Source organism: Galeopterus variegatus, unplaced genomic scaffold (assembly GCF_000696425.1).
Source record: "Galeopterus variegatus unplaced genomic scaffold, G_variegatus-3.0.2 Scaffold271, whole genome shotgun sequence".
In the NCBI taxonomy this organism is placed as follows: Eukaryota; Metazoa; Chordata; class Mammalia; order Dermoptera; family Cynocephalidae; genus Galeopterus; species Galeopterus variegatus.
The window spans coordinates 1,082,677-1,099,025 of NW_007726382.1; the positions used below are offsets into that span (position 1 = coordinate 1,082,677).

At 37.5% G+C, this 16,349-nt stretch overlaps 1 protein-coding gene across 1 annotated transcript in view; it reads right to left on the reverse strand.

The window, feature by feature from the left end:
- Positions 1-16,349, reverse strand: part of MCMDC2 (minichromosome maintenance domain containing 2) — a 30,378-nt gene that overhangs the window by 11,173 nt on the left and 2,856 nt on the right. Inside the window, exons 5-11 of the mRNA XM_008566855.1 lie at positions 15,766-15,888; positions 15,543-15,647; positions 13,642-13,767; positions 11,795-12,032; positions 7,082-7,287; positions 4,434-4,543; positions 2,358-2,537 (exon numbers count right to left, since the gene is read on the reverse strand). Of these exons, the coding sequence (XP_008565077.1) occupies positions 2,358-2,537; positions 4,434-4,543; positions 7,082-7,287; positions 11,795-12,032; positions 13,642-13,767; positions 15,543-15,647; positions 15,766-15,888 (1,088 nt within the window). The remainder of the gene's footprint in view (positions 1-2,357; positions 2,538-4,433; positions 4,544-7,081; positions 7,288-11,794; positions 12,033-13,641; positions 13,768-15,542; positions 15,648-15,765; positions 15,889-16,349) is intronic.

Below are 16,349 nucleotides of genomic sequence, written 5' to 3' on the forward strand. Positions count from 1 at the left end.
GTAGAAGCAGCCTGAGGCCCATGCCAGATGCAGCTGTCCCAGAATCATAAGCCAAATAAACTTTTCTTTATAAATTACCCAGTTTCAGGTATTCTGTTATAGCAACACAAAACGGATTAATACAGAAAATGAGGACAATACATCCAAACTCCATCATCCCACCCCTGGCCTCCCAAAACTCATGTCACTCTCATGTACAAAATACAATCATTCAATCTCAACAGTCGCAAAAGTCTTAGTTTGTTGCAGCACCAACTTAAAAGTCCAAAGTCTTATCTGAGACCAAAGACAAAACTCCTAGCTGTGAACTGGTAAAAAATTTATCTACTTCCAAGATACAATGGTGGGGGCCAGCCCAGTGGCGCACTGGAGAGTGCACCACTTGGGAGCGCGGCGGCGCTCCCGCCGAGGGTTCGGATCCCATGTGGAGACCAGTTCCCGCTCACTGGCTGAGCGCAGTGCGGGCGCGACACCGAGGGTTGCAATCCCGTTACCGGTCAGTAAAAAAGACAAAAAGGAAAGAAAAAAGATACAGTGGTGGAGCAGACATTGGGTACACATTCCTATCCCAAAAGGGAAGAATAGACCAGAAGAAAGGAGAAACAGGCCCCAAACAAGTCCAAAACCCAGCAGGACAAACTTTAAATCTTAAAGCTCCAAAATAATCTTCTTTGACTGCAAACAGGGCACAATGGGGCATCCGGGACCCCAGAGCCTTGGGCAGCCCCATCCCTACCTCTGCCAGGCACTGGGCTGGTATCTGCAGCTTTTCTGGGCTGATGTTTCATGTTGCCAGTGGCCCTACAGTTCTGGGGTCCTGGCAGTAGCCCCACTGCCTTGGCTCCACTAGACATTTCCCCTGTGGGGACTCTCTGTGGGGGTTCCAACCCCACTTTTCTGCTCTGCATTGCTCTAGTAGATGGCCTCTGCAGTAGCTCCACCCCTGCAGCAGGTCTCTGCCTGGGCTCCCAGGCTTTTCCATACATCCTCTGAAATCTGGGTGGAAGCTGTCAAGCCTCCACTGCTCTCATGTTCTGCTGGCCTGCAGACTTAACACGACATGGACACCACCAAGGTTTCTGGCTTGTGCTCTCCAGAGCTGCTGCACAAACCACACTTGTGGCCACTTGAGGCAGGACTGCTCCAGCCAAAGCAGCTGGGATGCAGGGAGCAGGTTCCTGAGGGCAGTGGAGGCCCAGGTCTATCCTCCAGAACAATTCAGTCCTTCGAGGCCTCAGGGCCTGTGATGGGTGGGGCACCCTTCCAGATTTCTGAAATGCCTAAAGGGTCTTTCTCCCACTGTCTTGGCTATTAGCATCTGACTGCCTCATCACCAAGCTAATGTCTTTAATAACCAGTCTATCTGCTTCACCCTTGCATTTTTCTCCTGCTCTGCTTCTCTACCACATGGCCAGGCTGCAAATTTTCCAAATCTTATGCTCTGCTTCCCTTTTAAATTCTGGCTTTACATCATGCCTTTTCTGTCATAACTCAGCATAGGCTGTTGCAAGTAGCCATGCAGCTTCCTTAGTGCTTTGCTGCTTGGAAATTTCTTCCACCAAACATTCTGGTTCACAACTCTTATGTCCCACCTTCCACAAAGTCCTTGGGCATGGACACAATTCAGCCAAGTTCCTTGCTACGGTGTAGCAAGGGTGATCTTTTGTCCAATTCCTGATAAGTTTCTCATTTCTGAGACCTGATCATCTGCACGGCCTTTACTGTCCACATTTCTAGCAGCATTCTGGTCACAACCATTTAACCAATCTCTAAAATGTTCCAAACTTTCTCTCATCTTTTTGTCTTCTTCTAAGTCCTCCAAACTCCTCCAACCTTTGCCCATTACCCAGTTCCAAAGCTGCTTCCACATTTTCAGGTATCTGTATAGCAACACCCTACTCCTTGGTACCAATTTTCTGTCTTAGACTGTTTTGTGATGCTATAACAGAATATCTGTGACTGGGTAATTTATAAAGAAAAAAGGTTTATTTTGCTTACGATTCTGGGACAGCTGCATCTGGCGTGGGCCTTGGGCTGCTTCTACTCATGGCGGAAAGTGGCAGGCAGCCAGCACATACAAGCAGATCACGTGTCGAGAGGAAGCAAGAGAGAGAGGGGAGATGTCAGAGTCCTTTTAAACACCCAGTTCTCGTGGGAACTAATAGAGCAAGAACTCATTCACTACTCCCAGCCCCCACGGAAGGCATTAATCCATTCATGAGGGATCTGCCCCTGTGACTCAAACAGCTCCCAACACTGCCACATTGGGGAACAGATTTCCACATGAGTTCTGGAGGACAATACATCCAAACTCCATCAGCACTGTTATTCTGGGTAACCATTTTATCTACCTTTACCTTTTCAAAATCTTCGGTTGTGAACTGTTTAGAAGCTACATAAAGAAGCCCTTCAGGATCAATGGCCTTCTTTAAAGTATGTTGCACTGTAGGAAGAAGTGGGTAGCAAGGAGATGATTCATTGCAGTTAATTAGTAATCCAAATGCCTCCACAAGGTTAGCTGGAATCAAACTGCAATCCTATATCCAACCAAAAGGTAACAGGCAAATATTAAACTGGCATTTTCACAACTTGGGAATAATTAATTATAAGTTAATCATATAACTTATTATTATTTAAGTTATTTTTATTATTTATTATTAACTATGATTTAAAGCAATTCCTGTATAACATGGGAACTTTGTGGAGATCAATTTTTTTAAATTGCTCTTTACTGAGTGTTTTCTTACACAGTATTCATTAAAGACTCCTCAACTACCTATTCAAATAGTAATTCCTAGTGAGCAGACACCTGATTTGCATGACTAAAAAACATTAAAAATTTTAAACAACTGGGTTATTATTACTTCCAGTACCTGATAGAGTACAGAAATGGGTTAATAAAAACATTAAGACATACTAAAATATGTAGGGTCAGTTACTTAATTTGTGGGGCCTAGTGGTATAAAATGAAAACCTGGACTTCATGTTCAAAAAGCAGGAAAAATGCTGCTTTTAAGAGTATTAATGTAGAAAGCTTTACCCTTCAAAAATATTTAATATAAAATGTAATAGGAGTGATATGGAGAAATTGTATCCCTCGTGAGTTATTGGTTGGAATATACAATGGTGCGGCCACTGTGGAAAAGTTTGGTGGTTCCTCAAAAAGTTAAACATAAAATTACTATATGACCCAACAATTCCACTTTTAGGTATATACACAAGAGAGTTGAAAGCAGGGATTCAAACACCAATGTTCATAGCAGCATTATTCACAATAACTAAAAGGTAGAAACAACCCAAGTGTCCATCAACAGATGAATGGACTTTTTTTAAAGGTGGTATATATACAACTGAATATTCAGTCATAAAAAAGAATGAAATTCTATTAAGAGGCAAATTCATAGAGACGGAAAGTAGAATAGAGGCTGTCAGGAGCTGGGGGAAGGGAAGAATAGGGAGTTATTGTTTAATGGGTAACAGTTTCTGTTTGGGATGATGAAACAGTTTTTGAAATGGACTGTAATGATAGTTAACATCGTGAATGTACTTAAGGCCACTGAATTGTACACTTAAAAGTAGTTAAAATGGTAACTTTTACAATATTGCATTTTATCACAATAAAAAAAAGGAAGTAGTAATACATGCTACAACATGGATGGAACTTGAAAATATTATGCTAAGTTGGGGCTGGCCTGTGGCTCACTCAGGAGAGTGCGGTGCTGATAACACCAAGGCCACGGGTTTGGATCCCATATAGGGATGGCCGGTTTGCTCACTGGGTGAGCGTGGTGCTGACAATACCAAGTCAAGGGTTAAGATTCCCTTACCAGTCATCTTTTAAAAAAAAAAAAGAAAGAAAATATTATGCTAAGTGAAAGAAGCCAGTCCTTGAAGGCCTATTGTATGATTCCATGTATATGAAATGTCCAGAATAGGTAAAGCCAAAGAAACAGAAAGCAATTAGTGGTTGCCAGGGACTGGGAGGGAGGTGGGAGTTGGGAGGTAACTGCTTATGGGTATAGAGTTTCCTTTTGGGGTGATGAAAATATTCTGAAATAAGATAGGGGTAACGGTTGCACAACTGCGAATATTATTAAAAGCACTGAACTGTACACTTTAAGAGGGTGAATGTATGATGTATGAATCTCAATAAAGCTGATACAAAAATGTAGTTTTAGTAATTACCATTCTAAATAAAGAAAAATTAAAATTTTAATTTATTGGCATGAATTATATCTTTTATCTTTACATTGTTCAATACTATCTTTACATTGTTCAATATATGAGCATTTATCTCATTTTTGGAACCACTAGTATTTTGTACATGAGTATGTATTTTGTTCTCACCAGAACAGTGTAAATGCTGCACAAAACTGTTTTTATTTCACTTCTTGATATGCACACATTTCACCAACACTCTGACTTCATCTTACTGATGAATGAGGAAGGACTGAAAGGACAAAAAGTATGGGATGCCCTATCTCTTCCTTTCCTCCTGTATCATCATTTTCAGCATACGTGGTGGGCAAGTACAGGGAAGTAACTGAGTAAGAAAGGATATGACAGAGTTCTTTGGTTTTGTCTCTTAAAATGCCATTGCCTTGTTTCTGCATTAGAAGCACCAAGGTCAAGGGTTCAGATCCCCAGACTGGCTAGCCGCCAAAAAGAAAAAAAATAGAAGAAAGTCTGGTTCAAACAGAAAGCATGGCCTCTTGGGGCTATTAATGCCCCCTTACTCAGTTGAAGATGTGATGATATGGAATATAAGCACTGAATTGTAGTGTACCCACAGTGCATGGAAGTCCAGTGAGAATCAAAGTGAGTGCAAATTAAATGTGTTATTAAAGCTGCCTAGTGATGCAATATATGAAATAGTGTGGCAAGGCACGGTAGATACATGCATGCATGCATCCCCTCTGTTCACATTCAAGCTCCATTGTCTCATTGGACTTCCTTACAAAACACAAAACACAAGTTCAAAGATAAAATTATTAAAAATTTGAAAATGGTGACAGCAGAGTTTTTTTTTTTTTTTGTCTTTTTCCGTGTCCGGCAACGGTTCGCAACCCTCAGTGTCGCCCCCGTACTGGACCGGGACCAGCAACGGGATCGCAACCCTCGGTGTTGCCCCCGTGCCTCGCTCAGCCGGTGAGCGGGAACCGGTCTGTATGTGGGATCCGAACCCTTGACGGGAGCGCCACCGCGCTTCCCAAGCGGCGCACTAGCGCAGTGCACCACCGGGCCAGCCCCGACAGCAGAGTTTTAAACCAAATGCCAGGCTCTTCGGGAGATGGGGTTGGGGGGGCAGGGGGCAGCAGTTCTGTGCAGCTGTACTCGTTCCACACCTGTGAAGCCAGCCCTGCTAGTACATGAGTATTGGTATCTCACTGTGGTTTTTATTTTCATTTCCCTGATGACTAATGATGTTCAGCACTCTTTCATGTGCTTATTGGTCATTTTATATATCTTCCTGTATAAAATCATTATTCGAGTATTTTGCTGGATTGTTTTTTAAGTTATTGACTTACAGAAACTATTTCCATGTTCTGGTTAAATATCCTATGTCAGATATATGTATTGCAATTATTTTATTTTTCTTTGCTTGCCTATTTACTTTTTTTTTTTTTTTTTTTTGTCCTTTTTGAGACCGGCCGCACCGCGCTCAGCCAGTGAGCACTGTGAGCGCACCGGTCATCTCTATATAGGATCCGAACCCACGGCGGGAGCGCTGCTGCGCTTCCTTGGCCCTATTTACTTTTTTTAATGGGGCATTTTGATGTATACAACTTTTTAGTTTTGATTAAGCTCAATTTATCAATTATTTTATGTTTAGTGTTATCTGGGTCCTGTCTAAGAAATTTTTGCCTCCCCTAGGTCATGGAGGTACCTATGTTTTCTTCTAACAGCAGCTTTATAGTTTAAGTTTTTTCATTTAGGTTTATGATTCATCTCAAATTAATTACTGTGTATAGTTGTGAGGTATGAACTGAGATTAATTTTTTCCATATACATAGCTAGTTGTTCCACCATCATTTGTTGAAAAAGCTCCTTTCCTTATTGACTTGCTTTGGTAATATGTTCAAAAATCAATTGATCATATTAATGTGGGTCTATTTCTGTATTCTCTTGTAGGATGAAGCAATATTCTATGTTCTTTGAGCATTCTTGCACAATTATGCTGGTATGCCAATAAGGCAAGGCCTTGATGCTCTTTGCCTGGTCCATAGTCGTCCATATCCTTGTTAGTTATAAATTTGGCCCAACCAGCAATACCCTAATATCAAAACCAGACAAAGACATTACAAGAAAACTACAGACCAATATCTCTCAGGAACATAGATGAAAAAATCCTCAACAAAATACTAGTAAATCAAATCCAACAATCCAACAATGTATGAAATGAATTATTTTGGATCCCTATACTGGCCAGCTACTCCCTCTCCCCCCAACCCCAGAAAAGAATTATACACCACAACCAAGTAGGATTTATCCTAGGTATGCAAGGCTGGTTCAACATTCAAAAATCAATTAATGTAATCCATCACATCAACAGGCTAAAAGAGAAAATCATAATATCATATAATAGATGCAGAAAAAGCATTTGACAAAATCTAACACTCACTTGTGATAAAAAAACTTTCAGCAAATTAGGAATAGAAAAGAACTTCCTCAACTTGACAAAGAACATTTACAAAAAATATACAGCTAACATCATACTTAATGGTGAGAAACTTGAAGCTTTCCCACTAAGATCAGGTATAAGGCAAGGAGATCCCCTCTTACTAATGCTTTTTAACATTGTACTGGAAGTCCTACTTAATGTATTAAGACAAGAAGAGGAAATAAATCTGGCCCAATACAAACTCATATGTTAGCACAACTGAGAGCAAAGGTTAAAATAGTGCATTTGCACATTAAATTCCTGTTTTTATTTATAAAACTGAAATGAGACATGGTATTTAACATAATTTCTCAATTCCTAAAATATGTGCAATATCATCTGAACTGTTAAGTAACTCGTTGACACTGATAGAACTGTAGGTTAAACAGGTAAAAATTAATTTTAAAAAATATTGTTTACCCGATTGAAGCTGTTCAAGTTTATCCTTTTTGTGTGAAGCCAAGTCTCCTATAAAGCAGATACCACCTTTAGCTAGCAAAGCACTGCCAGCTTGAATGCTAACCGCTCCAGTTCCATACTTATTCCTGGACAGTGTAGGAAAAATTTCAGTAGAGACTGGATGACGTATACCACGAGGAACAAGATTTATGCTAAAATTCAAAAGCCTAGGGGGAGAAAAATAAATTATTCATGGCTATTATTTTAATATTTGATTTTCAGAAGTCATAATGTGTTAACAGCTACACAATTAAGTTTAGTTTGATTCAATGTTTATTGAGCAGCTGTGGTATACCAGGTATGTGCTACGGATAAAAACATATATGAGACTTGGTCTTTAACTTGGAAAGCTCACAGCCTAGAACAAGAGACATAAAAAACGAAGACACTTTGTGATAAATACTAAAATAAACGTCTGGACAATAAGGGAGTATTATTTTTTCCTGGAAGGGAGTCAGAGAAATCTACAGAGAAATGACATCTGAACTGGGTCTTCCTCTTTTTATGGATTGCTGTCTTTGCTTATTCAGAATTTTTTTTTTTTCCCCTTTTTCTCTTTTTTCGTGTCCGGCAACGGATCACAACCCTCAGTGTCACGCCCGTACCGGACTGGGACCGGCAACGGGATCGCAACCCTCGGTGCTGCGCCCACACCTCGCTCAGCCAGTGAGCGGGAACCGGTCTGTATGTAGGATCCGAACCCTCGGCGGGAGCACCACCGCACTCCCAAGCGGCGCCCTGTAGCAGTGCGCCACCGGGCTGGCCCTTATTCAGAATTTTTGCACAGGGCTTGCCAATGTCCCATGATGACTATCCCTGCCACCTCTGTATCATGGCAATTCTTGATAAATCCTTTTGATTTCTAACCTCTTTGCTAATTGCCTCAGTCTCTTTATTTCTCAAATTTAAATTCTGAGAAAGGAATATGATTATGTTAGCTTAGTTTTCAAATCCTTGCCCCATAAATTATACTTCGCTGGTACAATCAACTATAATTAGCAGACATAATCATGAAATGCAAAAGAGGGTGAGGCAGTATCCCTTAGATGTGGATAGCTAGACACTATAAAATACATCTACTGTATGTGCCATTCCAAGAAATTTGGACATTAGTCTGAAAAAATATAAAATGGGGGAGCGATATTTAGAAAGAAATTTTTGCAAGCCTACAGAGCAGTGGTTCTGAAACCTAGCCCCTATTAAAATAACCTGGAAAGCTTTTAACAAATCTCAATGCCAAGCCTCACTTAAATTGAATCTCTGGGGGAGAGAAACAGTTCATATATATATATATTTGTGTGTGTGTGTGGCTGACTGGTAAGGGGATCCAAACCCTTGACCTTGATGTTAGCAGTACCATGCTCCAACCAAGCTAGCTAACCAGCCAGCCCTATAAATAGTTTTTTAAAATTCTCCCAGGTGATTCTGATATGCAGCCAGGCTGAGAACATAGAGACATGGAACAATGAGCCTCAAGCTTGGCTACACATTGGAATCAGCTGAGGAATTTTTAAAACTACTGATGCAAGGTCACAGAATACAAAGTTAAAATACAAAAATTAATTGTATTTCTATGTATTTATTTGTATTTCTATATATTCTGCAAATAAAAATGAAATCAAGAAAACACTAGCATTTTTAATAGCATAAAAGTATCAGACATTTTGGAATCAATTTAACAAAATATATGCATGACCTTTACAAAACATTGCTGAGAGAAATTAAAGATATAAATAAATGGAGAGATACATCATATTCATGGATTGGAAACTTCAATATTGTGAAGATGTAAATTCTCCCTGAAATTGATTTATAAGTCAAATGCAGTTCCTACTAAAATCCTTAAAGGCTTTTTCTTTGGTGGGGAGGTTGGTATTAACATATTGATTCTAAACTTTATAAGAAAATGCAAAGGGTCTAAAATAGTTTTTAAAAATCTTGAAAATGGGGCCGGCCCCGTGGCGCACTCGGGAGAGTGCGGCGCTGGGAGCGCAGCGACGCTCCCACTGCGGGTTCGGATCCTAAATAGGTATGGCCAGTGCGCTCACTGGCTGAGCGCAGTGCGGACGACACCACACCAAGGGTGGCGATCCCCTTACCGGTCACGAGAAAAAGACAAAAAAAAAAAAAATCTTGAAAATGAAGAATAAAGTCACATCACCTGATTTCAAGACTGAACATTGATCCCCTTACCGGTCACAAGAAAAAGACAAAAAAAAAAAATCTTGAAAATGAAGAATAAAGTCACATCACCTGATTTCAAGACTGAACATCGAGCTATAATAATCACAGAGTGTAATATTGGCATTAAGTATAAACAAATAGATCAAAGTCACAGAAAAGAGATTTCAAATGGATTTACACCCACTTCAATTTTATACCCAGTTGCTACCCAGTACAACTGATTTTCAGCAATTGTACCAAAACAATTCAACAGGGAAAGGAAAGTCTTTTTATTAACAAATGGTGTGGAAAAATTGGATAAATGCATAAGAAAAACATTAACCTTAATTCCTACCTCACACCATATACAAAAGTTAACTTGAGATAGATAACAGACCTAACTAATATAAAAGCTAAAACTATAATGCTTCTAGAAGAAAACATAAAAGAATATCTTCATGAACTTGCAGTAGGCAAAGGTTTCTTAAACAGAAACCAGAAAACACTAAACATAATAGAAAACAATAAATTGAACTTCATAAAAAGTAAAAAGTCTGCTCATCAAAGACTACTTTAAGAAAATTTAGAAACACAAGCTTTGGACTAGAAGAAAAATTTCATAATACATATATGTGGCAAAGGACATGCATCCGGAACAACCTCGCTAAAAGGTGATCAAAGGACTTAAAGTGACACTTCATAAAAGAAAATATATGAGTAGCCAATAAGCACAGGATACAGAGGTCAAATCAGTAGTCATCAGGGAAATGAAAAAGACTAACAACACCAAATACAGGTGAGTGTGGGAACAAGTGGAACTCTTACATTGTGGGGAGGAATGCAAAATGGTACAACCATTTTGGAAAATTGGCAGTTTCTTATAAAGTTAAAGATAACTTATGACCCAGCTATTCCATTCTTAGGTATTTACCCAAATAATGAAAATACATGTCCAAAAAAGGTCTTGTACAAGAATGTTCATGGCAGCTTTATTCATAATAGTCAAAACATGCAAAACCCAATGTCCACCGCTAAGAGAATGGATAAAAAACAGTGGTATATCGATATAATGGAATTATTACTCATCAATAAAAACAGTGAACTACAGATGTACACAACTGTATCAATCTCAAAAACATTATGTTGAGTGAGAGAGACTAGACCCAAAAGAGTATGCACCATATAATTCCATTATATAAAATTCAAGAACAGTAAAATTAATCTATGGTGAGAAAAATCCCCTGTGGAGATAGGAACTGATTGGAAGAGGGAATGAGGGAAATATCAGGGGTGATGGAAATATTTTATATCTTGTGCTGGTGGTGGTTATAGGAATATATGCATTTATCAAAACTCATTGGTTGTTTTTAATTAGATCTTCTTAGTACACTATATTTCACTATATATAAATTTTACATAAAAAAAACCAAAAAACCGAATCTCTCATACAGTCCCAAATACCATAAGAAAAGTCAAAAGGTTAATGAAAAACAGGAAAAGAGACAAAGGCCTTTGTTTACAACAGGCATCACAAATCAATAAGATATAGATAAACAATAGAAAAATAGACAATGATCAAGAGTAGGAGGTTCACAGAAAAATAACACAACTGTCTAATAAGCTCTGAATGACACTAAAAGTTATTCCCAATTAAATGCAAATTAAAATAAAATTTCATTTTCCAGCCATCAGGCAGCAAAATTTTAAAGTTTGATAATATCCAGAAGCTGTGAGGAAGCAGATACTGTATTCTCATGCTCCATTAGCATAAAGAATAAACTGGTGCAGTCTGTAGCATTTGGCACCATATTTACATTGTCAGTGGCAATTTAATGTTAGCAAAATATCATTTATTCAATTAAATTAATGTTAATTTGAATTTTATTTATTTTAAATTTATTTTATAAGTTTAATTTTGTTTTAGAATCACATACAAGACATTAATATAAGGAGCTTATTCCTAGCTTTGTGAACATTTAAGTCACTTTTTTTAAAAGGGTACTTGCTAGTGGGGAGCCCCAAAATGCTGAGTAGAGAGGCTTATTCCTAGGTTAGGGTGATGTCCCCCCAAAACAGTAATTTTGGCACTTTTAACAGCCTTATTTGGGTGCAATGGATCAACATTATGGAATAGAATTTTGAAGAAAAATAAGGAAATAGCTTGTTGGCTCTTAGGGGGACAATTATTTAAAAATGAAAACAAAGTACAAAATCAAAATATAGAGTTAGGGAATGGGGGAAATGGAAGGTTGGAAAGGATGCGTTTATTTGTAAAGGTCTGAGTGGGGAAATAGGTTGAAATTTTGAGTGGTTAGATTCTCAAAATATTAAAAGCAAACATCCCATAGAAATGTTTTAAAAGTTTCAAACTTCATTGATAAACATTGATTTAAACACTTATACTGGTTCAGATAAATTTTCAATATTGATCTTATAATATGCTCATGGGAAGGATTTATGCAAATCTGTGACCAATTTATAATTTTTAAAATTTATGACACATTTATTTACCTGTGTATAAGTAGAGTATCACTTGTTATAATTAAAATATCTAGGCAATCTTCCAGTTCCTTGTTATGGTCACTTGTCTGTACTAGACTCATCAACAAACAGAGCTTGAGCAAATTGTAAGTCCCAGGAGGAACAATATGTGATGCAAAGATATTGGCAAGTATTGCTGTAAACTTCCAGCATGAGCAGGAAGTCAAGGAGAGGAGACACTTGAAGTTGTCACTAATTCCTGAAGGAACTAAAAGTAAATATTAATACACATAGTAGAATGGGGTTTAAAACAAGAAAACAACATTATGGATATTTAATTCCATTTGTCTAAAATATTATCAAATTATAGTTATTATGATGCATATTCAAATTCTTATAATGATATCAAATTATGATTGGAGGTCATGCTGATCTTTTATTTCTATCCCAGAGAATGTAATTGAAGGAAGCAGTCATCTGTGTCTACATAGATTGGCTGAGGGATGCAGGCAAATCCCTTATTCTGCTCCTTTTAAGATCTATGTGATCAAAGTCAGATTACGGAGCTCCTGTATTACTGTTTGCTGCTGTATTTCCATGTTTGAAATAATATCACTTTCAGTGGGGGCTAATAAGTAGAATGGGAAATATTTAAATGTTACCGTTAAAAGGAAATATTTATATTCTACTACTTTGAAAGCACTGTACTATCTAGTATATTCTAACATTCCAGATTTTCTCCAACTCCTGAAAGGGATGAGTGATTTATCCAATTGGTCAGTTTAAAAAGAACAACTAACTACATGCATACCCCAGTCCCATTCTCCTTCCTCATGGGCTGCCATCATAGAGCAATGATTTCCTCTATTAATCCATGTCCGTGGACTAAGAGAGGCCTACCTTAGTCTAGCTCTTGCCATTTTAACATTTGAGTGGTTAAATCTGCCTAATTCTGGAGTTCAGTATATGAAAGCACACTTTTCCACCTACATATAAGTCATGTTCTGCTACCAAATTAGTAAATCTTGAAACACTTAGCAGAAAATATTAAAAAGATCACTAAACTGCCTACAGTCTCAGTGCTTTTTCCCTTCAATATTTTTGTTCCTTTAAGAAGCTTTTCTTTATAAGTAAAGGTATCTAGAGTCCACATGCGTTTAAATTCAACTTGGATCTTTATTACTACAGATGGATATCTATAGATTCCAAAAAATCCAACTCTATTGAAGACTTAACCAGCCTCTCTTACATTTAGATATTTGTGAGCCAAGTTAAAAGCGGAGGTCTGCTCTCCACTTTTGATTACTTAATGCTAAATTATGTTGGAGTTGTTAAAGGAAATTGTCAGTAATAAAGGTGATATTTTGACCTCCCTGCCTTTATCTTTTGTGTTATTTCTTGATTTGTTCAGAACTCAGAAGAGGAAAGGATGCTATTTTATTGAGCTCTTTCTCAGACCACAACAGTTACTTAGAGTTGCCTTGGCTACAAAATAAAGGGAAGTATAGAAAAATTATTTGACTAATCTCTAACCCTTGGCATCCTCAAACATTTTTCTCCTCACTAATTATAAAGAAAACAGTTTTAAAAGGCTTAGCACTAGGAAAGGAGTCCTACCTGCCAGCAAGTTTCCACAACATTACCCTGATTTATTTCCTTCATAGCACTTGTTATCTGAAATTGTCTTATTGATTAGTTTACATTTTTATTAACTGTTGGCTATATGATTTAAGAGCAGGAACTTTGACTGACCTGGTTACAACTATATCCGTAGTGCTTAAAAGAGTGCCTACCACATAGGCAAATAATATTTATTTGTTGAATAAATGGACTTAAATTTAAATATCTGTTAATATACGATACTAATATTTCCTTACCTCTTGGATTGCAAAGAGTGATGCTATTTGCTTCCATACAGACAGCAGTTTGTGAGGTTTTTAGACAGGTTGGAATTCCAATAATTTTATATTCACTTCCTATATTCATTTTATTAACTGACTCATCTAAAATTATTAAACACAGAAGAAAATATGTATTCACTAAATGAAACTTGTATATGATCATATGGTTCAAAGAACCAGAACCAGGGCCGGCCCGGTGGCGCACTGCTACAGTGCACCGCTTGGGAGCGCGGTGGCACTCCCGCCGAGGGTTTGGATCCCACATACAGACCGGTTCCCACTCACTGGCTGAGCGAGGTGTGGGAGCAACACCGAGGGTTGCGATCCCGTTGCCGGTCCCGGTCCGGTAGGGGCGCGACACTGAGGGTTGCGATCCGTTACCGGACACGAAAAAAGACAAAAAGGAAAAAAAAAAAAAAAAAGAACCAGAACCAGTAACAATTCAGTAGTTGAGTTAATAGTATTTACTTTTGTTTAGTGTAATGTTAATATGCAGTGACACTAATAATGTAAATTGTCTAAATTTAATTGCTGATAAATTTTTAGTTATATGCAATGATGAATTAACTTCAAGAAGCACAAGATGTAGCAACTTGATACTCTCCTATAATATAGTCAAAAGGAAGAAGAACATTCTATATAAGATGAAACACCTTTGCATTAAATGACAAGGAATGTTAAAAATTACCTTATAAGTAATAATTTTATTTGGGAAGAAAATAATTTTACTATCTACAATACATGTAAGTTACTCATACATTCATTATCTAATTGCAAACTGTAAGATAGATATTCTTATCTCCACTTTAAATGTGAAGAAACTGAGAGTGTTAAGACTTTAACAAAGCATATATATGCACCATGGAATACTACTCTGCCATAAAAAAGAATGAAATTCTCCCATTTGCAACAACATGGATGAGCTTGGAGAAACTTATGTTGAGTGAAATAAGCAAAGCACAGAGGGATAAATACTGTATGTACTCCCTCAAAAGTGGGAGCTAAGAGAGAAAGAAGGAAGGAAAGAAAGACCACAGTGGTGTGTTGGACTTGCAGAGGGAGAAAGCATACCTAAGGATACAAAGTGGAGTGGGGCAAAAGGGGACAGGAGGGAGGTTGGGGATAATTGGGTGGGGGACACGGAGTACAATCATAATTTGTGGCATGCTGCCAGTATGGATATGGCCTTCACATCTTGGGCATGAGAGGTGACAATCGACTTTGTATCTCATGAATATTCATAACCAATTTTTTAAAAAAAGACTTGCACAAAGCTAAAGTACTAGTAACTAGCAGAATTGAAATTCAAATCTAGGTCTGCCTATCTACAAAGTCTACCCACTTGCATTATACTAGATTTCTCACATGTACAGATTGGGCAAAGCTTTACATGACTTCAAAGCTTATTTAAAAAGCATACTAAAAATTTTAACCCTCCATTCTACAGTCAGAAGTTGGTTGGCTGTAAAGCTATTAAAGAAAGGTTTACAAGAAGGAGTAAGGGTTAACTTCTCTCTGTGAAGATCAAACATTGATCTCCATAATTTTTCTTCTCTCTTTCTTTATAGCTCCAGAGAGCTAAATAATAACCCCAATATTTATGTAAGACACACACAGAATGATGACAGATCATTATTTTAAAATAACTGTGACCCTGGGACAAGCACAATGCTTGGAACATAGCGGGTGCTAATATCATTTAAAGTGAGTGTTGTATGACTGAATGAATAATTGATACATTAGCTAAATATGTCTCTTTTAAGACACTTAAGAATAATAAGATTTATTTCTTAAGCTACATAAGTACCATTTATAATATATAAACACAGACAAGCTAATTACATATTTTACAGCAATTTATTTTGAGTTCAATTTACCTCTTAGGAAAATTGTAAGAGATTGAAACCTAAATGGCTGGTTGTTAGAATATCCTTGAAAAGCATGAAGTGCCTTTGTGGTAATTATTTCAACTATCTGTTTATCTTAAGGTGAAGAGAAAAAATGAATTAGTTATTAGAATCTATATTCAATTTAATTTCCACATTAAAATATTAGACACTATTTTAAAAATTGTAATTACAAAATATGAATGCATTTTACCACCAAGTACTCTAAATTTTCTGTCTTCTTGAAGTGAAGATGCACACAGATTACACAAAAAGTCATTTCTTACAGTTGCAGATTCTGTAGCACCAGGCACATGCACTCTTATATACTGAAATCCTGAAAGAAAACAGTGGTAAACAAAATTTGCTTTCAGATTTAGTTATCTATTTTCTATCCATTAAAAGTAGTTTAATTCACAGGATAATTAATTCAGTTTTGCACTTGGGTTCAGAGTAGCTCAATTAACACTATTGCATGGCTGTTCCTTGCTAGGCACTGTGCAAAGGCACTGGTAATATGAATGCTTAGACACACAATTTCTACACGTGGCAATGAAAAACAGATCATTTCAGTATGCAGCATTCATTTGCAGGGTGTTCCAAAAGAAAAAAGGGGCATCCAAACCCCTGAGAGGTGGGGATAAAAGGAAAAGATGTCATGGAGAAGGACTGAAGTTAAGGCAAAGTGTTGAGAGAGGACATTAGTTGAAGAGGGAAAAGCATGAGTAAACAGTCATGAAACAATGTGTGAGAAGAACAGGTTCTTCAGTAATATAGGAGCACTTGTTAAATTAGGGG